A 25218-nucleotide genomic window follows, 5' to 3' on the forward strand; every position below is an offset into this window, starting at 1 on the left:
ATACCTTAACTCCCCTAAATTCCTTTTATTCTATGTCTTTTATACTAATTAACTTTTAATTATCTTCACAAGCAGTTTTGTTAAGCTAATTCCAATCCCTACCTTAGCATTATATCATGGTTATTAGTAATAATAGAAGAAACGTAGGCATTGAGCCTTAGTTGGTCCAATTAGAGATACATAAACAAGTTGAAATCCCAACTTGAAAACAGCAGATAGTTAGCTTGGAAACAAGATTATTTATGACCGTCACAGTACAGAACACTATAACATCCGCAAAGAACCAAAACACGAGCAGATTCTAAGCATCTATCTAATTATTCTAAGACTAGTCTGAAGAGACTGTTTGTCTTCAGTTCTAATACAATCATGTAAACACTGCATTATTCGCGTCACAATTTTATCTGCATAACCATATACATTTTTGACACCCCTGATTTCTAACATACTCCCCACCTTGAGAGGGAGAAAACTCTATTTCGACTTCTCATTTTCGATTTTGCATACATTGTGACGCAGAAAACTACTAGGCACTTGGTCTGAGTATTAAACAAGGCTTTAATCAACTGTTTTTCAACATGGAGATCTAGTTGTGTCCTTCACTAGTTCCTGTTAAAGAATGTCCTGAGCAAGCTGGGCCCATGCCCGAGTATTTATACTCTCCCTGGACAACGCCACCAGCAGGCCGCCCAGTATTACTTCATAAGTCATTTCCCCATGAATGACAAGATTCATGTCACATTGTGCCAGCTCTAAATTGTTAGCTCGACGGTTCAAATTGAGGGTCAGACCTTTCAAATAGCAAGACATCATAATAAGGACCATTAAGACCAGACACTGGCCAATCACTAGGCCTGCTGATATCATTCGTGCCCAGGGATGCTGGCTGGCATTATAGGCAACTCCGCACCACTCATGGTCCCCTGATTTACCTATCGCCTTCTCAACTTGGGTATTATCCTGCTGCATCTTAACCAAATGTTTCTGGGGGGTACTACTTCTTTTAATGATGGATTTTAAACTGCGAGATAATGGTGGAATTGGATGTCCGAATTTTACTATTGCCTCTAGGGCCTCCCGCTGCATAGTGATGTTGACTTGTATTTGAGTTACATTGTGAGTTCTCACTAGAATCAAATAAGCGTTCCCTATCCTAGTCACCTCATTCGGTTTCAAACAGAAGGTTGGCCATCCGACCCGCCAGATGTCTATCCCATGTGTATATCGGGTGGCGGAAGTAGTCACACAATATTGTCCCTGGCCTGTGTAACTACTTCGCGTCTGATTGGCCCCCCCCATGTTTGTACTTGGATGGTACAAGCAGGTGATTCTCTATCTACTGTGAACCCACATGCTGGTATCCCTGGCTCCAGACTATCACACCTACAAATCCAGGATCCCCTATGGTTTGTGCAACAATCCAGATTAGGGGCCTTCCAGGTCATGCCCTGCTTAATCAGGTAGTGTGGATATTCTTCATATTGTTTGTGTACCTTCCCTTCCATAGATCCTATGGATTCGACCCTGAAAACTTCCCACTTATTTGTCTTGTTCAATCGAGGCAGCCATAGGACTACTGGTATGAGAATGCTTTTGGAGTCTAGATAATCATTATTCTCCCTACCTGGGCATGGTAATTTGGCATAGTAAGCTAACCCATATTTCCTAGCAGTGCACCATGGTTCAGTCTTGTTAAACCATTCCTCTAAATGTCTGTCATTCACAAAGTTGGGCATCCGATTATTTTCGATGTCTGTCAGACCCTTCTGTACCTGATCCAGTAGGAAACTCCCATACAGTACATATCACAAGTGATACCCTTAGAAAACTGATCCTTGCTTCCTTCAGATTCTTTCATCATCTCATTAACTTCATCTCTTGAAAATTGTGTTTTTAGTGCTTCTTGCAATTCATAATTTGATCTGAACCTCCCTTATTTATTTTGGTTAAAATTCCCTTCAATTGTCCCCTCATTGCCTCATCATGTTCGCACATAGATTCTATGTCTATTCTATTCCATGCTGCAGTGCCTGCTGTGGCTCCTACTCCGACCCATTCTCCTAGTCCTCGCTTCCTCCTTCTACTTTTGGTACCATTTCCTTCCTCTACCACCGGTCGGTACCATAGTTCATTGATGTGTCTCCCTGCATTATTTTCCATAAAATCTTGTACTATCTGTCTTACCAATTTTTTATAGACTAGCACGTAGATGTAATTGCATAACCCCTCCTGCATTTGAACCACCGAAAGATTTAATACTACTGGCACGATCTCATATCTGATATCATTATACAAACTCTCATGGGTACGAGCTACTATCAGACCATTATTGGGACCTTCAGTTGCTTTAGGACATTTTCTTTTCCTGTTACTGGTTTTATTTATCATGGCCTCCTCTTTTCTCTGTGTTGTTACAACTATCCCCCCGCTGCTAAAACACCATCCCGCACAGCATCATGTGTTATTTCTCGTATTATTTTCTTGCCACTTGGCTCTCCACTGATATTCACCCTCGTGTCTCGGCCAAAAATATGGCCAATTCAAATCATAGTCCTTAATGTCTCATTTTTCGCTCTTCGTAGGGTATCCCAATCAGTCCAGTTTTAAACAATGTTGTGGATACCTTCCGGTACCACCCTGGGACTTTGCCTCCCGGAGCTACAGGGTTTTACCCCCCTGTGCTACAGTGTAGTTACATCCGAACTCCGTGTCCTTTGGGAACGGAAAGGTGGCGCATCCAAGTGGCAACCGTCGATGGGCATAACACACATCCTTCGCATATGGTTCTCACTTCACATATTTCCTTCAGAATTTGACATGATGTACCCTCGCCGTTGGTTTGACTGTAGTACTCGACCAAGTCTGTGGAGGTTGGAGAGGCATTCGAGTGTCTCATGTATATGATGACCCCCAGCAGGAGGGTTTGATGACTGATGCAGCGTGTTACATGCTTCGTTATCATTCTTAACTGGTCCTGCAAGGCAAAATATGCAATATTTACTCTTGCACGGTTTTCAAGTGATTAATATGGCACCATTTAACCACCTTGGCCCTCCCCTTTTTCTTAGGGAATTGCACCAGATAGACCGCGGGACTGGCCCCGTCAATAATTGGGAAGGGGCCATTCCACTTTGGTTCGAAGCAATGTTGCTTCTTCCCATAGTTCAGTACCATTACGGCATCTCCCACTTGATACTCAAATGGTCGGACCTTCTTGTCGAAGTATTTTTTTGCCTGGTTCCTTGACTTGCCTATCTGTCTGCCTACAAACATGTTAGTTTGTTCTATGTTCTCTACCACCATTTCAAGCCATTTTTGGTTGGCAATTCCCTGTACTAAGGGTGTGGCTGAAGGGGTTAACAGATGAGCTGGCATTTGCATTAGTCGCCCGGTCATAGCCTGGTAAGGTGAGATAACTGTTGTGCTATGCGGGGTGGATCTAATAGTCATTAGACACATTGGCAGCATATTGGACCATTTGGTGGGGTGATCTGCACAAAATTTGTTTAACATTGTTTTCAGAGTTCGGTTTCCCCTTTCCACCACTCTGGATGACTGTGGGTGATTGGACATGTGGAGTTTGTGCGAGATACCCATTATCCGTTGTAGTTCGGTAACAATTTGGCCAGTAAAGTGAGATCCCTGATCGCTATCAACTTGAATTGGTACTCTCCACCTGCAGATCACCTCACCCAATAAAAAGCGAGCTGCTGTCAATGCGGTGTTTGTTTTACACGGAAAAGCCTCCATCTATTTAGTAAATTTATCAACTATAACCAGACAATACCGCAAGCCAGAAGGTCCTGTGGGTAAAGGCCCTATAAAGTCAATTTGAAGGTGGTCCATGGCCCATCGGGAGGAGGGGGACTGCGCAACAGTGCCCGATTAGTGTGAGTACTTGGATTGTGCTGTAAACAGGACAGACAACGATTCACGCAATGAGTGACATCTGTGATGCAATCGGGATACCATGCAAATTTGTGTAGTTTCTGAACAATTGCATCAGCTGAATAGTGTCCTCCTACCGGGTGTGAGTGGAGGAGATCAAAAATTTCGGGTGCCATGGATGGGGGAACACAGACAACTGGGAGATCAGACGACAGCCACCGCAAGCGGGGGTTGTACATTAACAGGGGGGCAGCTTCGCCAGACTGATCCAGAGCCAACTGGGTGTCCACAGCCCATGGAGTGGGCTGAGGTAACGGACATCCATTCTGATGCCATGCAATAACAACCGCATAGGGGAAATAACTGGACTGGAGGGAGGGGAGGTCAGAACCCTCACTCTCAACACTTGAAACCGATGTTACGGGAGTGGTAGGGGCTTGCCAGAGGTTACCATTAACAGTGGCATCTTTAGCAGCGCTATCTGCCTGTGAGTTACCCCGGGCGTGTATGTCTGAAGAATGTGAGTGAGACTTAACCTTACCAACATAGACAGGGGCTGATCGTGAATTTAAAGAGTCCCAAAGGGAAGCAAAGAGGACTGCAAGAAGCAAGGCCTTACCATCAACAGTACAAAAATTATTCCGAGCATACAGCAGTAAAGATAGTAAAGTGTTAATCACATAGGCACTATCTGACAAGACATTAACAGATATATCATGAGTAATTTGGATTGCTATCACCAGGGCTGCAACTTCAGCATATTGGGCGGAGTGGGCAATGCATTTATACTTAAGTTCTCGGTCAGGCATAACTACTGCAAATCCGGTAAGGGACTTTCCATCCCTGTGATAGGATGACCCATCAATGTATATGTTCTGGACATCACTTAGCAGAGTAGGAGAGGTGGGGTGATGGTCGAACACCAGTGGTGGAAGCGGACATTCATGGCTTCCGCCCTCGTACAATAGAAGCTGAGGTAGTAAAGTTGTCTGCCTTGGCGTTATTTCGAAATCTCTCTGAGTTAACAGAAGAGTCCAGTGACTGAGTCGGGTGGAGGAGACCGAAGTGTTCCCTCGTTTAAGTAGAAGATTCAAGAGAGTGTGGGGGCTATGGATGATAATTTTGTTCAACCCTGTAATAAACATGAAGGCCTAGAAATTCGGTGGGCTGCGCCACCAGTTAGCGCCTAAAGAGGGCACTCAGTGGTTTTAGCGCCACTGGCCACGCCTCCCGCGATATTTAGCGGGGCGCTAATGGCGGCGTTAGCCTGTAGCGCTGCGCCGCCACCGATGACTTCATCGGTGTACGCAGTGCCCCGCTACCGCCCCGAGCGCAATATTGGGTCGCGCCCCCCCTGTAGCGCCGGTCGCAAATCGCGACTGGTTCACGGGGCCTACCTGTGGCGGTAGTGGCGCAAATTAAGGTGGAGGTGCGGGGCGGCCATTTTTTCCGGTAGTCACCTGCCAGCACCTCCTCGCGCCACCCCCCCCCCCCCCCCCCCCCACCCCCGGGCAGTTTTGGCTGTGTCCCGAGAGCCCGGCACTTCTCCCGGTGCCAGGCTCTTTTGCCGGCACTCGCGATCGGTGAGCGCGCTGGTGCAGGACCCTCCCCCTTAAGAAGGGGAGGAAGGCCTGCAGAACCGCAGCGCGCCGTGCCTCAGCATGTGGCGCTGCGGCACGTAGCGCTGCGATATTCAGTTTGAGCGCCCCAAGCGGGACGCGGGGAGCCTCGAGCAGCGCCCCGAGTCCCTCTTGGGGCGCTCCAACTGAATATCGGGAGGGCGCAAGCGGCTCTGCCCGGAGCGCAAATTCCGGCACCCAGGCGAGCTTGGCGCCCCAAACGCGGCGCCGCCGAATTTTTAGCCCGAAGTGTTTGACCGCTCAAAAAGTGACCAGCAGATTTCGCTCACGCAGTGAAATTCTTCTCCACACCCGTTAAAATACCCGAGGCGTACGCGATTGGCATAGGTTTACCATGTACAGAACGGCAGCAAGACTCTGATCGGTGGATCCTACCTCTAGGTGGAAAGGCTTATCATACGGAATCCCCATAAGCATAATCGAAATCACCTAATAAATAAAATTTCACACCACTTAAATAAAAATAAATGATCACAAGTTCAAAATTAATTAAAATACCCTTTAATTAAACATTTAAAATAAAAATTTAATTTTTTTGAAAAATAAATGTAAACATTTTTAATGGGACAAAATTTACCTAAACTAATTTTAAATGTAAATGAATGTTTAAATCATTTAAAAAAAATTATTTTAACATTAATTTTAACTCTTACGCCTGCTTTTACCAGGCATAAGGGTTTTGTGGGTATTTGCTGGGTAGTAGTCCAACTCTGCGCCAACGAAAGTGAATTTACAGCGGATGCGGTGGACTTGTCCAAACAAAACTTGACAGATCACAAGTTCCAGGTTTTCGCGCAAGCGCCGCACATACAGATACCCAGAACTTGCGGGGCCATTCTGAGGGCTCCGATAGCATATGCTGTTGGAAGCACCGTAAAATCCAGGCCAGTATATCTAACAGTAATGTGTTCTGGATTTGTATCAATTTCTGCTCAATTAACACAAAGTATTCACTAAACTAGCATTAATTATATACTACTCTTCTGTAAATAATGCCAGGATAATAAAGAAAAAATAAGATCGAAGGGTATTACCTGCCCTAAGCCCATGTTTTAGCTATATATGTCTATTTTATAAATATTAGTGGTTTTCCTGTGACAGCATTCATGATGAGTCGGAGGATACACTGTTATATAATGGCAGGAGCATTAAATGATGCAAAGTGCATTTTTATATATTATAGTGGATCTGCTGTGGCTCAGAGACTAGAACAGATTGGATTCTTAACTGTGATGAACATGTGGTTATGGTCCAAAGGAAATTAAAAAATAATAGATCTTGAGGACTGCAGCTGGAAAATAATTAAATAAAGAAGGAAAGAACAAAATGTGAGTGAGCCAGGCTGGATATGAAAGAGGTTGGCTGCAAAGAGGTAACTAATGATTGAATAGGAAAGGTTCTAGGTGAGAAAACATGAGGAAATGACTAGGAATGGCTCTGGCTGCAAATAATTAAAGAGGAGGAATGGATCTATGTTAAATGCATAAATAAACAGCTAAGTTGAGGAGAATAAAACAAGTAAATAGAAGCATTCAATGGTGGAAAGAATCAGATAAATGGAAAAAATAATGGGCTGAATGATGAACTGAAATGGAGGCTAAACAGACACAGATCTGCTCAGAGACAGACGAGTAAGTGTTCGACTGGTTCATGACACACTAATTACCCTGCGGCCTAAAGTCATAGGGATCAATTTTAAGTTTGGGAATGCTTTGGGGTGGGCAGCAAGTGATGCAATTGCGCCCACCCGCCTGAAGTCCCTGCTGAGAGGCCTGAGCCATTTTGAGGGCAGTGCCTCATTTATATTAGCTCGACGGGCTGCGCCTGGCGTTCCGGCAAGCACAGACAGCATGCTGGTTTGGGGTGTGGCTCCAACATGCGGCTCCCACCAGGTAGTGTGACTTAAAATTGTCCAATGAAGACATGTTACCCTATGGACACTTTTTATCTATAGATGTATAAAACATAAATAATTATATGTGATCACAAACAATGGTTGGAAATTTGAATATCATCTGAAAGATTCCTTTGTTTTGACTGGTTATCATAATTAAATACTTCAGATGTCGTAACTATCCATACAAAAAGGTTTCTGACCAAATCAAAAAAAAAAAGTAGCTGTAGCGCAATGGTTGAATATTAACAGTCTGGCCGGTGATATGGTGTATTAGAAGACTTGGTTTGAATAAGAACATAAGAAATAGGAGCAGGAGTAGGCCATTTGGCCCTTTGAGCCTGCTCCGCCATTCAATAAGATCATGGCTGATCTTCTACCTCATCTCCACTTTCCTGCACTATCCCCATATCCCTTGATTGCCTTAATATCCAAAATTCTATCGCTCTCTGTCTTGAATATAGTCAACGACTGAGTCTCCACAGCCCTCTGGGGTAGAGAATTCCAAAGATTCACCACACTCTGAGTAAAGAAATTTCTCCTCATCTCAGTCCTAATTGGCCGACCCCTTATTCTGAGACTGTGGCCCCTGGTTCTAGACACCCCAGCCAGGGGAAACATCCTCTCTGCATCTACCCTGTCAAGCCCTGTAAGAATGTTGTATGTTTCAATGAGATCACCTCTCATTCTTCTAAACTCTGGCGAATATAGGCCTAGTCTACTCAATCTCTCCTCATAGGACAATTCCCCCATCCCAGGAACCAGTCTGGTGAACCTTCGTTGCACTCCCTCTATGGCAAGTATATCCTTCCTTAGGTAAGGAGACCAAAACTGTACACAATACTTCAGGTGTGGTCTCACCAGGGCCCTATATAATTGCAGTAAGATGTCTTTACTCTTATACTCAAATCCTCTTGTAATAAAGGCCAGCATACCATTTGCTTTCCTAATTCCTTGCTGTACCTGAATGTTAACTTTCAGTGATTCGTGTACAAGGACACCCAGGTCCCTTTGAACACCAACATTTCCCAATCTCTCTCCATTTAAAAAATACTCTGCTTTTCTATTTTTCTTACCAAAGTGGATAACTTCACATTTCTCCACATTTTATTCCATTTGCCATGTTCTTGCCCACTCACTTAGCCTGTCAATATCCCCTTGAAGCCTCCTTGCATCCCCCTCACAACTTACATTCCCACCCAGCTTTGTATCATCAGCAAACTTGGATATATTACATTTGGTCCCCTCATCCAAATCATTGATGTAGATTGTGAATAGCTGAGACCCAAGCACTGATCCTTGCGGTACCCCACTAGTTACAGCCTGCCAACACAAAAATGACCCGTTTATTCCTACTCTCTTCAATCCATGCTAGTATAACCCCCAATCCCATTAGCACTAATTTTCTTTAATAACCTCTTGTGTGGCACCTTATTGAATGCTTTCTGAAAATCCAAATACACCACATCCACTGGTTCCCCCTTATCTATTCTGCTAGTTACAACCTCAAAAAACTCTTAACAGATTTGTCAAACACAATTTCCCTTTCATAACTCCGTGTTGACTCTGCCCAATCCTATTATTATTTTCTAAGTGCCCTGTTACCACGTCCTTAATAATAGATTCTACCATTTTACCTACTACTGATGTCAGGCTAATTTCAGCCTCAACTGACATTCATGCCTGGGCTTCCTCTTTATGGTAAGTTGTTGATCTTGGTCTAACAGGCCATTGGTTACAAAGCCAAGCTGTCTTATCTGAAAGCAGGAAGGGAAAAGTTTAGGGGCTGCACCTTGAATATGACCCCTTGGAAGCTGGTTAGGAAACAGTGTTAGCCAAGATACTGGGGGTGTATGCAGTTACTTGATAACCCAAGTTCATGGGAGGTTGTTTAGAGGAAATTAAGTGGGAAAATAAGGACTAAGTGGTTTAATAGTGTCTACCTTTGTTCTTTTTAAGGAAAGATCCTTGTCGACCAGAATGCAGCGTCGGGCTCATGCTGCCTTTGCGAGTGTTGCCACAACCCTGCTCATTTTATCCAACTTGGTGTTTCTCTGTGGGAATCAAGTAGGGAAGATCTATTGGAACAGAACATTTGTACAAGGTAATTAAAGTGCAGTTAAATCCAAGAAGTTGGCAATTGTTTGCTAAGATGTCTTGTTTTTCTTAAATGAAATTGTGTTAGCCAAAAGGCACTGCACTTGGTGTGATTTCCAGTTGGATACAGTGGCACACTTTTAAGTGCTATGAGCATTGATATTGTGGAAGACACCTATAAACAATATGGAGTGAGAGGAAGGTTGTATTATTATAAATTTATTCTTGGCACTAAGCTATATGTAACTAATGCAGAGGACATTGATAGGCTTTGCAGAGATCTGGATAAATTAGATAGAGGAGTTAAACAATGATAGATGGATTTTAAAATGGATTAATATAAGGTAATGCATATTGAAACAAGAAACATGAAGCATGGATATAGAACAAATACCCAAAAGCAAAGGTGGAAAAAGAGTTGGTTGGATTATTGACTGAAAATTTCCAGTCATTGTGCCTATTATCAGCAAGATTAATCAAATACTTGGATGCATCGCTAGGTGAGTACAAAATTAGTGAGTTCAAATACTCTGTAGAACTTGATGGTTTGCTTACTGCTGTAATATAACAGCTTGCATTATTGTAGTGCTCCTCGTGTGTAGGAAGACATCTCAAAGTGCTTTTTAATAAAGAGGATGCTTTTGAACTGAGTGTGTATTATGGATAACTACTACTGTTTGGACATTTTGCACAATTAAATGTGTGGCAAAAGTCCTGATCAGAGAACGATGTATTTGGAACATAGGACCACTAATAATATGAGTAAGTCATTCAGCCTCTCGAGCTTGGTCTGGCATTCAATTAGATCATGGCTGATCTATACAACTCCATTTACCCGCCTTAGCTCCATATCCCTTGATACCCTTACCGAACAATCTATCCATCTCAGTCTTGAAAGCTCCAATTGTACAAGTTGTTGTTGTTGTTTTAGCATCTACAGCCTTTTATTAATTCATTCATGGATGTGGGCATTGTTGACAAGGCCAGCATTTATTGCCCGTCCTTAATTGCCGTTGAGAAGATGGTGGTGAGCCACCTTCATGAATCACTGCAGTCCGTGTGGTGAAGGTACGCCCACGGTGCTGTTAGGGAGGCAGTTCCAGGATTTTGATCCAGTGACGATAAAGGAACGGTTATATATTTCCAAGTCAGGATGGTGTGTGACTTGGAGGGGAACTTGGAGGTGGTGATGTTCCCATGCGCCTGCTGCCCTTGTCCTTCTAGGCGGTAGAGGTCTCTGGTTTGGGAGGAGCTGTTGAAGAAGCCTTGGCAAGTTGCTGCAGTGCATCTTGTAGATGGTACACACTGTGCCAATGGTGGAGGAAGTGAATGTTTAAGGTGGTGGATGGGGTGCCAATCAAGCAGGCCGCTTTGTCGTAGATGGTGTCAAGCTTCTTGAGTGCTGTTGGAGCTGCACTCATCCAGGCAAGTGGAGAGTATTCTATCACTCCTGACTTCTGCCTTGTAGGAGGTGAAAAGGCTTTGGGGAGTCAGGAGGTGAGACACTCACCGCAGAATACCCAGCTTCTGTCCTGCTCCTGTAGCCAGAGTATTTATGTGACTGGTGCACTTAATTTTCTGGTCAACGGTGACCCCCAGGATGTTGATGGTGGGGGATTCGGCGATGGTAATGCCGTTGAATGTCAAGGGGAGGTGGTTAGACTCTCTCTTGTTGGAGATGGTCATTGCCTGGCACTTGTGTGGTGCAAATGTTACTTGCCACTTATTAGCCTAAGCCTGAATATTGTCCAGGTCTTGCTGCATGCGGACCCAGACTGCTTCATTATCTGAGGAGTTGTGAATGGAACTAAACACTGTGCAATCATCAGTGAACAACCCTACTTCTGACCTTATGATGGAGGGAAGGTCATTGATGGAGCAACTGAAGATGGTTGGGCCTAGGAAACTGCGCTGAGGAGCTCCTGCAGTGATGTCCAGTTGCTGAGATGATTGGCCTCCGACAATCACAACCATCTTCTTTTGTGCTAGGTATGACTACAGCCAGTGGAGAGCTTTCCCCCTGATTCCCATTGACTTCAGTTTTACTAGGGCTCCTTGATGCCACACTCGGTCAAGTGCTGCCTTGATGTCAAGGGCAGCCACTTTCACCTCACCTCTGGAATTCAGCTGTTCTGTCCATGTTTGGAGCAAGGCTGTAATGAAGTCTGGAGATGAGTGGTCCTGGTGGAACCCAAACTAAGCATCGGTGAGCAGGTTATTGGTGAGTAAGCTTGATAGCACTGTGGATGACACCTTCCATCACTTTGCTGATGATTGAGAGTAGACTGATGGGGTGGTAATTGGCCGGATTGGATTTGTCCTGCTTTTTGAGGACAGGACATACCTGGGCAGTTTTCCACTTTGTCAGGTAGATGCCAGTGTTGTAGCTGCACTGGAACAGCTTGGCTAGTTCTGGAGCACAAGTCTTCAGCACTACAACCGGGATGTTGTCGGGGCCCATAGCCTTTGGTGTATCCAGTACGCTCAGCCATTTCTTGATATCGCGTGGCGTGAATTGAATTGGCTGAAGATTGGCTTCTGTGATGGTGGGGACCTCGTGAGGAGGCCGAGATAGATCATTCGCTTGGGGGGAGAGAGTCAAAATGTAGTAGTTGATCTTTGAGCAACATGAATGAGGGAGATATAATAGTCACAGAAGCTATGAAAAGTTACTGAAATACTCTTAAAAGAACCTGAACAGTATGAGATTACAGCTGAGGAGTAAAGAAATTTCACTTCACTGCTACTAATTGTATTTTTCCAGATCATTGACTTGTTTAAGGACATAGGCCTAGAAATTCAGTGGTTTGCGCCAGCCGCTAGCGCCTTAGGAGGAGGAGATGTGGGGAGCTAAGTGGCTAGCGCCCGGGCGCAGCGCGATCTGCGCCTCTCGCGAACTTAAGTTAAGATTTCGCGGCGGCGCAAAACCTTTGCGCGCGCAGATCCTGACGTCATTTCATGGTGCAACGCCCTTTGTGCGCCCCAAACCGGAAATTCAGTGGCACCGGCCTATTGTGCGCCTGGCGCCCCTAGCGACTGGTAGAGGGGAACGGTTCCCAGTCGCTGCGGGGCGCGGGGGGGCGCTAATTAAAGGGCACTCCTCCTGCAGTATAAATGGCAGCCATTTTGCACCACTCCTTCTTTGTAAGAGACGGATCTTTGGAGAGAGACAAAGGTAGAGAGCTTTCTGGTTTGGCTCAACACTCGCACAGGTACTTGTGGCTTCAGGCCACAGCTTTGCACTTGTCTTTAACTTCAGAGCCATAGCATTGATTGGAAACATATAATGGGGGCTGCAATGGGTGGAAACGTTGGGCTTCTCCATTGCATTCAAAGGGCTCAGAGACGCCGTGAGAGAGTGCCAGCCATGGCCAGACGGAGAAGGGGCAACAGGCATCGGCAAAGGAGGCCTTACCCACCCAGGGTATACCGCCAGCAGTTCTCATATCTGAACATGTCTGAGGAGCAGTGTGTTCGGAGGCTGCGATTCAGAAGGGCGGTGGTCACTGAGATCTGCCACCTGCTTTGCGGAGATCTGCAGCCACAGCTGAGGAGCAGGACGTCTCTGTCGGTGGCAGTGAAGGTGACGGTGGCTCTCAACTTCTATGCCACCGGCTCCTTCCAATCCGCTACTGGGGACATTTCCAACATCTCCCAGTTTGCGGTACATTGCTGCATCCGCCAGGTGAAGGAGACGTCAGTTCATCTCCTTCTCAGAAGGAGACGTCAGTTCATCTCCTTCTCCATGACCGTTGACAAGCAGCAACAGCGTGCAATGGGCTTTGCAGCATTAGCGAGCTTCCCCATGGTGCAGGGCGCCATTGACTGCACGCATGTGGCTTTGCGGGCACCTCTAGAGAATGCCGAGGATTACCGCAACCGGAAGGGCTACCATTCGCTCAACGTGCAGTTGGTGTGTGACCACAGGCAGCTCATCCTAGCTGTCAATGCCCGCTTTCCAGGCAGCAGCCACGATGCCTTCATCCTGCGCCAGACTTCTGTGGCAGACATGTTCGAGGCCCAGCCTCACCCACGAGGATGGCTTCTCGGGGACAAAGGCTATCCTTTGTGCACCTGGCTGATGATCCCGCTCCATGCGCCCAGCACCCCTGCTGAAGAGGGATACAATGACAGCCATCAAGCAACCAGGAACATCATTGAGCAAACAATCGGCGTGCTGAAGCAACGGTTCCGCTGTCTGGATCGTTCCGGAGGAGCCCTACAGTACTCGCCTGAGCGAGTCTCCCATTTCGTTGTCGTGTGCTGCATGCTGCACAACCTGGCTATCCGCAGGACTCAGCCACTGCCAGCAGACATTGGAGGACCACCAGAGGAGGAGGAGGAGGAGGACCAGCACAGGAGGGAGACAGAAAGTGCAAGGGCCGCCCGTCGGCGGCTTATTGCAAGTCGGTTCTAGGCCCCCTCTCAGGGAATGGCTTGTGCCAATGGCAGAAGATGAATGTAGCCGCTCCACAAGCCCTCAGCCGAGCAGGGCAACCAGGACTTCCAAAAGAAAGCATGGACAGTGCGATTTAAGAAAATTTATTACTATGATACCTCTGTGCCCTTCCCACATAACAAACTAATGGAGAGAAACCCCCCCCAAAAACACAAATACACCAGTCTCGGCCTTTACAAGTAAAACAAATACACCAGTCTCGGCCTTTACAAGTAAAACAAATACACCAGTCTTAGCCTTTACAAGTAAAACAAATAGACCAGTCTCGTCCTTTACAAGTAAAACAAATACACCAGTCTCGGCCTTTACAAGTAAAACAAATAGACCAGTCTCGGCCTTTACAAGTAAAACAAAACATTTGGCCACACCTTCTACTTTTTCCCCTGCGAGGGTGATGCGTTTCGCATCCGTGACTGGCCCCTACCCGCCCTGCAGCTCCTCCTCAATGGGACCCCAGTGGCTGCAGCAAGGCTGGGGGAAGGCTGCTGAGGGTCAGATGGTGAGACGGCAGATGCCCTTGGGGGTCGGCCTGGACCAGCTCTGGGCCTGGAGGGGCTGGCTGCTGACTGCTCCAACTCTGCTTGGGCGGCAGCAGTCTGTCCAACGGCTGGTGGCAGCTGCAATGGAGGAGTGACAGTTTTGGCTGCAGGAATGCTGCCAACCTGACAGATCACAGGTACTCCCTGGTCGGCTGATACATTGGCACTCGCACGGGCCAGCACTGCAGCATGCGCAGCAATCTGCTGAAGCACAGACTGCTGGGCTGCTGCGGCGCGGCGAGTGCCCTGGCGATGCCTGGCCGATCCAGCGAGGGTGGCAGCAGTTAGTGCCCGTGTGGCCCTGGTCTGTGTCTGCATGACACCAGCCAGTGAATGCACGGCACGACTGAGCACTTGGCTAGAAGCCGCCTGTGATGCAGCGAAGTCCTGCTGACTCCTAGCCTGTGCTGCCACGAAGTCCTACAGACTCCTGGCCTGTGCTGCACTGAATTGTTGCAGACCCCTGGCCTGTGCTGCCCCGAATTTCTGCACACTCCTTGACAGTGACTCTATGGAGTCAGGCATCCTTGCCACTGCAGCCATGAGCTCAGTGTGCCTGCGCTCAGCCTGGGCGCCCATTTCCGCTAGGATCCGCACCTCCTCTGCGCTCACCGTAGCAGGACTGGAGGCCGCACTCACCCTCCGGGGAGAAGGCCGCCGAGCTTCCCCACCCCTCCCGCGTTGCTGCAGCCCGCTGGTCCCCGGAGCTTCACTATCCTCCGAACCTTCCCCCCTGCTCCCCTCCAGGGAAGACGTGTCACCATCATGGCCATGGGCTGCCTCGGCTGAGGGTGTCCCTGATGGTCTGGCTTCCTCTTCCTCCTCCTCTATGTCTGACTCGGACACAGTGCCAGCTTGAGGGGCCGCCTCCTCACCTGGCGAGTCACCATCTGAAAGCAGGGAGGCACAAGAGTTGCTTTAGAGTGAGGACAGGGCGGCAGCGAGGGAGGCATGAGTGCTGCTATGCACTGCATTGGTCCGACAGTGGCAAAGGATGCTGGTGTGAGGCGTAAGTGGAAAGAGAGGTGTAAAAAAGGTGATGCCCTTACCATTGGGGCCCACAATAGGGTCGGCATCTCCACTGGCGACGGGGCCAATCAGCCGGCCTGACATAATGCGCTCCACACGCTGCTCCAGGTCGCAGAGCTGTTTGAGGTCAGGATGGCCTCCCCCGGTCTGACGCTGCTGCCTTCGGTTGTGCGCCAGCTTGCCCTGCAAGAGAAAGGACGGCCTCTAAGTACAGTGTGAAGCTCTGATCTTGCCTGCACTGCCTCCCATGGTGGATTAGCCCTGACAGTGTGAAGCCCTGATCTTGTCTGCACTGCCTCCCATGGTGGACTAGCCCTGACAGTGTGAAGCCCTGATCTTGTCTGCACTGCCTCCCATGGTGGAATAGCCCTGACAGTGTGTAAAGTCCTGAATGTGCAAGTGATTTTCATGACAGTCCCACAGCTGCTGGATGAGGGCTGGGCATTAGGGCTTTCAGGTCCCTTTGCCCATAAAGTGAGGTGCACATGCAGGGATGAGGAGGACACTGGAAAGGGTACTCACCCTGACAACCCGAGTGAGGTCGTTGAATTTTTTTCGGCATTGTACAGGAGTCCTGGCAACCACACTGTTGGAGGTCACCCTGTTTGACACCTCCCTCCAGGCTTTCCGATAGGCGCTGGGCAGCGGCCTCCTGCCACCTTCAGGGAACAGAACATGGCGCCTGCGCTCCACTGCGCCAACCAGCACCCTCAGGTCACCCTCGCTGAAGCGCTGCGCTCTCTCCCTGGCCTTCTCCATTGTTCTGGGCGTTGAACAGTTCAAGCAGCAGTGGTCAGGCCTTGCTTCAGGGCTGCAGTGTGCAGGGCGTGGCAGCCAAACAAATCCACCCTCCCCCTTTAAGAGCTGACCGGCGCCAGAGTGTCTGCCTTCAATCAGCAACTCGCCGCACCTGCGCTGCGCCTGCCCTCGGGGGTAGCGCCCCGGACCGCCGGCTTAGCGCCTAATGATAGTCGTGCATCGCCTGTTTTAGCGCAGCAGCAACCTCTTGGGGCGATGCAACTGAATATCGGCGAAGGTGGCGCTAAGTTGCGCCGGGCGCAAACTTTAGCGGCCGCCCGGCTGTAGCGCCCCAAACGTGGCTATACTGAATTTCTAGGCCATAATGTTTTGCTGAATTTTCAATCATTACCCAACACAAAATGGATGTAACCAGTGGATGAAATGAACTTTGCATTATCAGCAGATGAATCTGAAATGTTCTGATAAAAAGCAAGTTATTGTGAAATTTTGCATTTTATAGTAGTAATTTAAAAAAAATCACACTTTGCTCTGCATTTTTCCCATTCAAGGACAATCACATTAGCCCAGATTTTCCTTTCAGTCACAGTTGTTGTCGGAAGTGGGCTATCCCCCACCTGACAGCATTGTTGCTAGCCCTAATAACATTTCTGGGATCGGCTTAATATTAAAGGTGAGCCTCCAGCAGTATTTAAATGGCTGCAGCAGCTTAGGCAAATCAGACACCTTAACTTAAATGATTTGCTTTAAAGTAAGCGTGAATGTCATTTCAGAATCTAACATACGTCTACAGCAGGGCATAGATACCCCAGATTTTCAGAGGCTGCAGTGGAAGTGCTGCTGGCCAAAAGATCTCTTCATTCTTGACCTCTTGCCATATCTTCCTCATTTGTGCTCCTTCATGATCTGTCTTTCATTTCTGAATCTTAATATTATTGATGTGTTTCAATGCCAAAGACATTGGCTTTGCTGAAGTGATCATGCTTAGATTAGATTATCTAGAAAGTTTGCTGCCACAAATATTAGAAAGAAGGAAATAAATAATTTGCTTTTAAACAGCACATTTCACGGCCTCAAGATGTCCCAATGCACTTCATCGCTACAAAGTACTTTTTAAGTGTGGCCACTGTAGGGATTAACAGACTTTTTTTTTCAAAATGACATTACAATTTGAGGGGTGGAATTGGACTCGATGCCCTGGTGGTTTGGAACGCTGACCCTTTATTTCTGGTACCTTTACAGTTCACCACACATCCAAATGAAATGATGGAATCTCTGAAGTCTGAGTTTGTAAGATGTTCCTCGAGAAAGAATGCATTGGACTATATGTGGGGGAAGTAAAATACAATCGAGAGGTTTAGATGATACTCTTACAAGGTGTTGCTTGATACCAGTGGTTAACGTGGAATTTCTTATGAAGTTCACTAGATCTTTATTTCAACAGTAGGGATTTTTAAATAATATATGTACCAGCTGTTTGTTGCCGGCTCTCAACTTCCTGAAGCAGATTCACCAGTGTCATTACTCTTAACCAGGCACTCTGTATTTCTCTCCTGTGTGGAAAGTGTCCTGGAGTGCCAAATAGGGCATCCTTCCTTTCACCCACCTTGTTCAGTAATAAGGGAACTGCAGAATCTGAAAGCTTGGTGTTTTTCTGGCACTGGTGCTCAATAACTACTCCTGAGAAACTTCCAGGCTGTTCCAACTCTAAAGTTGCAAAAGTAGTTTTACCTTTTAAATGGCTACTGCTGCTCTTTAAGCTGCTACAGCAGTGCACAAAAGTCACCCCACCCCCAGACTTGTACAAGCTCCCAGTGGCAGGTTGCTTATGAAGTGAGGTCCAATCCAGACATTACTGTGCAAATGGCCATCTGCAATTCAAGCAGGCGCAAAGCCAGCTCCACACCATTCCCACTGCTTCTGCGCTTAAAACAGAAAATCTGCCCCCTGCTCTGAATCCCACTATATGTCTACTTCTTCTGAAACCTAAGACTTTTCTGGTGCCTAATTTTTTTCAATTATTTAAGTCCTGCAATGATGAATGGGATTAGACTCAAATCCTATATTTACCATTGGGGGATTTTAAAAAAAGTAAAGAAAGATTTTAAAATTTATTTTTTCCAGATGCAGATGAGGTTTAAATGTGGAAAAGATAATTTAAAAAAATAATCTGGCATTCAGTTCTCAGTTCAATACTTTGCAGCCAGCAGTGTGTGGGCATCTTTACTGAAGTTATTAAAGAATTCTTAAAAGCACCTCCTTGTGAATACTGACAAATATTTAGGGCTCGATTTTAATTCCTGAGGCGGTTTGGAGTCGGGTTGCGTGGTGGGCAGGTTCTGGAGCCGCTTCCGGCAGGATCAGCTGCTGATGTCCGATTTTGATTCAGTGAGCTTGTTGATTTCAATGAGGCGCGCTGGCTGGTCCAGTGAGTGCGATCGGATCGGCTGGCCACCTCTGATGACGTCATCATAGCTGCTGCTTTTAAAGCTGCCATTCAGCCTAAACCTTTCTCTTGTAGATTCCTGGACTCATTGAAATTGATTTAGACACAATGACTTCTTCCAGAGGTAAGGCAGCGCCTCGTTTTAATGATGACTCTCTCCATGTTCTTGTGGATGCTGTCAGAGGGCGCAGGGAGATTCTCTTCCCTCCTGATGGCCTGAGGAGGTGAGCGCAAGGTCCATACATACATGCTCATGGATCCAGTGCCCAAAAAGATTTAATGATCTTGTGCGAACATCAAAAGTGAGTATCCCATCACACTTGCCTTCAATCTGCTTCCCTTCTCTTCTCATCACCATCACTCTGCGTTGTAAGCCTGCTCCTCCACATACCACCTTACTCTTACTTCCCTTGCAACCTTACCTATTCATCTCTATCTTTGCACTGAATCACTTCAGCATCCTGCCTATGCACCCCTTAGACTCGCTCTCACTGTCATGCAGTGGCAACAACTAACGATGCACAGGGAGCTAGCTTCCTCTTGTCACCTTATCCCATCCTCATCTCCCTCAAAGCTTCTATGGTAGGGACCCTCACTTCATCACTCTGGCTGAAACACTGCTTGTGTCCCTCCTTGCAGGAAAAGATAACCCATAATAAGAGGGAGAGAGCAATGACTGTAGGAGGAACACCTACCCTAGCCGCATTGACCAGTGCTGAGGAGGCTGCAAATGAGATTGTTGGCGGTGGCGAGGACCTGGAAGTGGGCAATGGAGAGACGGGCACACTAGAGGAAGCTGGTGACATAATAAAGTTTCATCCCTCTCAGAATGCAATGGCATATGATGTTCATAGAGAATCGCGTTGTATCATCTACTCAAAAGGATGTGTTCGCTACATCAATATCAGATGTCTAAATCATGCCTTTACTCTCCCACAGGACCATCGAGCGCCCCCCTCCTCACGATCCAGGACGAAGACCCGGACAACTCCTCAGAGGAACCTGAAGCCTCTGAGGGACCAGTGTCACCATGATTCAGCACACCCAGCACCAGCGCAGCAACGCACACCTTGGTGGGGCCTTCGCGAGTTAGAGTAGTGTTGCCACCTGGTCTATCACAGCACACAAGTGAGCATCAGCAGATGGTGGAGACAGCGACAGCAGTGGAGAGTCCTCGGCAGAGGTTGCAGGACTCTCCTAGCTCTGCTGAGCTGCATGTAGACGCTGTGCCTCTGGGGCCATCCAGAAAAAGAGCAGTTCGTGAAATACAGGAACAAGTGTAGCTGTCTCTGGAAGGGTTTGCCTCCAGGGTTAGTGCGAGTGTGGAGAGAATGGAGGAGTCATCTGTAACATCAGCACTGCCGTGGTGGAGGCAATGGCACGTGAACGCACCACCATGGATAGGATGGCAACCTCCGTGGAAAGGCTGGCAACCTCAGTGGAAAGGATGGCTACGACCATGGAGGAAATAAGTCGCCAGAGTCAGGAAAACATGGCAACTGTTTAAAATAGAATGCCATCTCTGGAGATACATTAGGAAGGCTAATGGAATGTTGGCCTTTATTGCAAGGGGTATGGAGTATAAAAGTAGGGATGTTTTGATGCAACTTTACAGGGCGCTGGTGAGACCGCACTTGGAGTACTGCGTACAGTTTTGGTCTCCATATTTAAGGAAGGATATAATTGCATTGGAGGCAGTGCAGGGAAGGTTCACTAGGTTGATTCCTGGGATGAAGGGGTTGACGTATGACAAAAGGTTGAGCAAGTTGGGCCTATACTCATTGGAGTTTAGAAGAATAAGAGGTGATCTTATTGAAACATATAAGATTCTGAGGGGGATTGACAGGGTGGATGCTGAGAGGATGTTTCCCCTCGTGGGGATATGTAGAACTAGGGGGCATAGTTTTAGAATAAGGCCCATTTAAGATGGAGATGAGGAGGAATTTCTTCTCTCAGAGGGTCGTGAATCTTTGGAATTCTCTACCCCAGAGAGCTGTGGAGGCGGAGTCATTGAATGTATTCAAGGCGGAGATAGACAGACGTTTGAACTATAAGGGAGTCGAAGGGTATGGGGAGAGAGCGGGAAAGTGGTGTTGAGGCCAAGATTGGATCAGCCATGATCTTATTGAATGGCGGAGCAGGTTCGAGGGGCCGATTGGCCTACTCCTGCTTCTTATGTTTCTTATGTTCTTTTGAGCAGAGAGACCAGAGCTTCATGGACGTTCTTTTGATGAGGACTGCCAGTGCAGATACGGATCCTTATGGTCCCCCTGAAGTGCAGCAAGGTGCTCTCCAGCCACTTGCCAGCACGGAGGTGCAGCTGACCCATGAGAGGGATGTTGTTTGCAGGACAGAAGGACATGTGGGCTCCTCTCAAAGCGTTCACACAACCGTGCCACTGCGGAGCCCTTGGTCAGAGACCCACTATGCGTAGACAACTGAAATGGCCATTTCAGCCCCTGCACAACCGCAGGAAGAGCAGACTGTTGAAGAGCCCTCCCAGGCTCCCAAACCCAGAGGACGCCCGCCAAAGGCGTCTAAGCAGGCACAGCATCCTAGTCAGCAAGGTGCCTCTACATCTGCTGAAGCCACAGGGGGAGCACCATGTATAAGCATGCGTAAGAGAAAGATTAAGCACCGATAGTCACAAGGGGACTCACTTGGGTGATTTATCTTTTTTTTCTGACTGTTGCTGGTTTATTATCCTTTTGTGATGTGTAAAAGAAAAATGATGGCGAACAGTTGATTGTGTGGCCTATGTGTTATAGGAAATGGCAAAAGCGCATTGAGGGCTCAGGGCGACTTGCTTTTGTAATGCTGATGGTAAAAGTGATAGGAAATAACAGGGTATAGCACAGGTTATGTATGACGTTGGACAAGTATCGCCTGCAATTACAGAGCCATATGGTAGCCACCTATGGTTGAAGAGTAAGCTTATGCTAATGTGGCATGGCAGTGTGCATACTATGCTTGATGAGCAGCAGTGAACTGGGGGGATGCTGCATTGGTCACAACAGGGCATGCAAGGCTCCCCTCGTCCTCCTTCCCCTCTTCCCAGGAAGATCTACGCTGAGCCACGCGGCTGCTACTCCTCTGATTATGAGGACCAGGATGAGAGGGCATAAATTTTTCCCATCCCCTTGCTATAGATTTCATTTGAGGCAACAAGCTTGCAAGCACACAGTCAAAGTGGCCTGAAATTATTCCATTCATGGCACACTGCAGATGGGTGTCAGCTTGAACAGTCACAAGGTCTGTGGATGTGCAAAATCTTATCCCATACCTACAACAGCAAAATTGTTGCATTTGAATGTCAGCCATGTTCCAGGGGCACTTTTAAAGTGTTCCACCAATGCATACAAATCATGCCCTCCAGCAACGTCTCCTTGAACCTGGCCTGTTTCTGACAAGTCGGGAAATAGGACCCCGAAGCACGAAAATGGGAAACCACTATGAAAATAGGATTAGCAAGGCAGTTAACAGGCTCTTAACTGCCTTAACTACCTGTCCCACCGGTACCAATCGGGTCAGTTTGGGAGCGGCTGAACAGGCACTCACGAAAATCAGGGTGGGGGCGGGTTGGGTGTCTGAAGCCATTTTTTCCGATTTTCGCTATAGATCCGCCTCCTCAGGGCTATTAAAATCGAGCCCTTAGAAGCTGCAGAGGCTATCCTCTGGGCTCATTATTCTTCAACTAAATATGCTGCTTCACCTTTGTAATAACATTATGAATACTGAATGAATATTTTAACTTGCCAGTGATGCTTTTGTTTATGAACATTGATAATTCATGGTCACTGAGATCTAGTAAATGTTGAAGAAAGAAGTGATTCAGTGCTGCCTGAGCTATTATGGTTACCCCACATACTTCACATTTCCAATTTTGTTTCACATGGTATCTTAATGAACTATCTTTATATTTTGAAACAGTTAAATATTTGCTTCAGGCAGAAATATTTTGGGGAGGACAGAGTCATATAAAACTGGGATTTTTAAAAATGCATGACCAGCAGTGTATTCCATTCTATGCTGTCCTCTGTTTGCATTGAAGCTGGTACATACATGAATAGAAGTGTTTGCAATTTAAGCTGGACCTGAGGTATCGTAAACATAAATACATAAAAATTCAACTTCATCTCAATGATAGCTCTGGGTAAATATTTTTTTTAATTACGTTTTGTAAATTTTTTTAGGTGTGTCACTATATGTGCTTGATGGTGTTAAATATATATTGGAAGTTTACTTTAGTTTTGAGACTGTGTACGGTAGCACAGTGTTTATGTTACTGGACTAGTAATCCAGAGGCCTGGACTAATGATCCGGAGATGTGAGTTCAAATCTCACTACGGCAGCTGGGGAATTTAAAATCAGTTAATTAAAATAAAATCTGGAATAAAAAGCTAGTGTCAGTAATGTCCTTTAGGGAAGGAAGTCTGCTGTCCTTACCCGGTCTGGCCTATATGTGACTCCAGACCCACAACAATGTGGTTGACTCTTAACTGCTCTCTGAAATGGCGGCTCACCACCACCTTCTCAAGGGCAATTAGGGAATAAGCAATAAATGTGACGCCCACATCCCATGAATGAATTAAAAAAAAACTCTGTCCAATATGCAGAGTGGATCAGCATAGGAGGAAGTTTTAGAAACAATAATCAAGGAAAAAATTAACGGGCACTTGGAGAGGTTTAAGCTAATTAAGGAGAGCCAACATGGATTTGTGAAATGCAGATCATGTTTGACTAATCTAATTGCATTTTTTGATGAAGCTACATGGAAGATTAATGAAGGGAATGCAATGGATGTTGTCTACATGGATTTTAGGAAGGCATTTGACAAAGTACCACATAGAAGGCTGGTTAACAAAATGGAATAGGTGGGTCAGTGGCAGCTTGGATAAGGAATTGGCTTAAGGACAGAAAACAGTGAGTTGTGGTAAATGGCTGTTTTCCATGGATGGTAGACAGTGGTGTTCCCCAAGGGTCAGTGCTGGCGCCAATGCTTTTTTTGATATATATAAATGACCTGAATATTGGAATACAGAGTAGAATTTCTAAATTTGCCGATGACACCAAACTTGGGGATGTGGCGAACAGTGAGGATGATACCAATCAACTGCAACAGGACATAGTAAGGCTAGCAGAATGGGCAGACAAGTGGCAGATGGAATTTAATACAGAGAAATGTGAGGTGATGCATTTTGGCAGAAGGAACAAGGAGAGGCAATATACACTTAATGGCACAGTTTTAAAGACAGGGACAGAGGGACCTGGGAGTTAATGTGCATAGGTCCCTGAAGGTGGCAGGACGTATTGAGAGAGTGGTTAGCAAAGCATATGAGATCTTGGGCTTCATAAATAGAGGTATTGAGTACAAAAGTAGAGAAGTTATGCTGAACCTTTATAAAGCACTGGTTAGGCCACAACTGGAGTATTGCATCCAGTTCTGGTCACCACACTTTGTGAAGGCCCTTGAGAGGGTGCAGAGGAGATTTACCAGAATGGTTCCGGGGATGTGGGGTTCTTAGTTACAAGGACAGGTTGGAGAAGCTGGATTTGTTTTCATTAGAGCAAAGGAGGTTGAGGGGTGATTTGATAGAGGTGTACAAGATTATGACGGGTTTGGTTAGGCTAGACGGGGAAAGGCTGTTCCCACTAGTTGATGGTACAAGGACTAGGGGACACAGATTTAAGGTTTTGGGCAAGAGATACAGGGGGGATGTGAGGAACAACATTTTTACACAGCGAGTGGTGATGACCTTGAATTCGCTGCCGACAGAAGTGGTGGAAGCGGAGACACTCAATGTTTTCAAGAGGAGACTGGATAGGCACTTGAGGGAAATAAACTTGCAGAGCTACGGGGATAGAGCGGGGGAATGGGACTGACTGGATTGCTCTACAGAGAGCCGGCATGGACTCGATGGGCCGAATGGCCTCCTTATGTGCCGTTATGACTATGACCTCATAGCAAGGTGCAGGATCAGAATAGGTTTGGTGTGACCGATAGTGTGCAGAGTAAAGGGAACCCAGCTAAGAAAGGGAACGAGGATCCACAGAAACTGATCCTATCTAACAGGTACAACGCACTTGCTACCTTTTGAGGATAAGGATAAAGACTGTCGGAAGGACAGCCAGAATGCAGACCATGGCACCTTGGAGCAGGAGGCTGTCCTAAATTGGGGAGAGGAGGAGGAGAGGAAGTGTAATGTGGTAGTTGTAGGGGATTCTATAATTAGGGGTACAGATAGCATCCTTTGTAAACATGATTGAGAGTCCCACATGGTATATTGCCTACCTGGTGCCAGGGTAAGGGACATCTCGAACCGGCTTGAAAGGCTATTGGAGAGGAAAGGGAGGATCCATTCGTTGTGGTCCATGTTGGGACCAACAACATAGGGAAGATTAGGAAGAGGTGCTATTTGGGGAGTACCAGGAACTAGGAGCTAAATTAAAGAACAGGATCTCAAGCG

At 46.7% G+C, this 25218-nt stretch overlaps 1 protein-coding gene across 2 annotated transcripts in view; it reads left to right on the forward strand.

The window, feature by feature from the left end:
- Nucleotides 1-25218, forward strand: part of hhat (hedgehog acyltransferase) — a 390783-nt gene that overhangs the window by 211045 nt on the left and 154520 nt on the right. For both annotated transcript variants that reach the window (XM_085980882.1, XM_085980888.1), the window contains one exon: nt 9382-9526. In XM_085980882.1, the coding sequence (XP_085837008.1) occupies nt 9382-9526 (145 nt within the window). The remainder of the gene's footprint in view (nt 1-9381; nt 9527-25218) is intronic.

This window comes from Somniosus microcephalus, chromosome 3 (assembly GCF_052327205.1).
Source record: "Somniosus microcephalus isolate GS21.2 chromosome 3, FLI_Smic_1.0, whole genome shotgun sequence".
Lineage (NCBI taxonomy): Eukaryota > Metazoa > Chordata > Chondrichthyes > Squaliformes > Somniosidae > Somniosus > Somniosus microcephalus.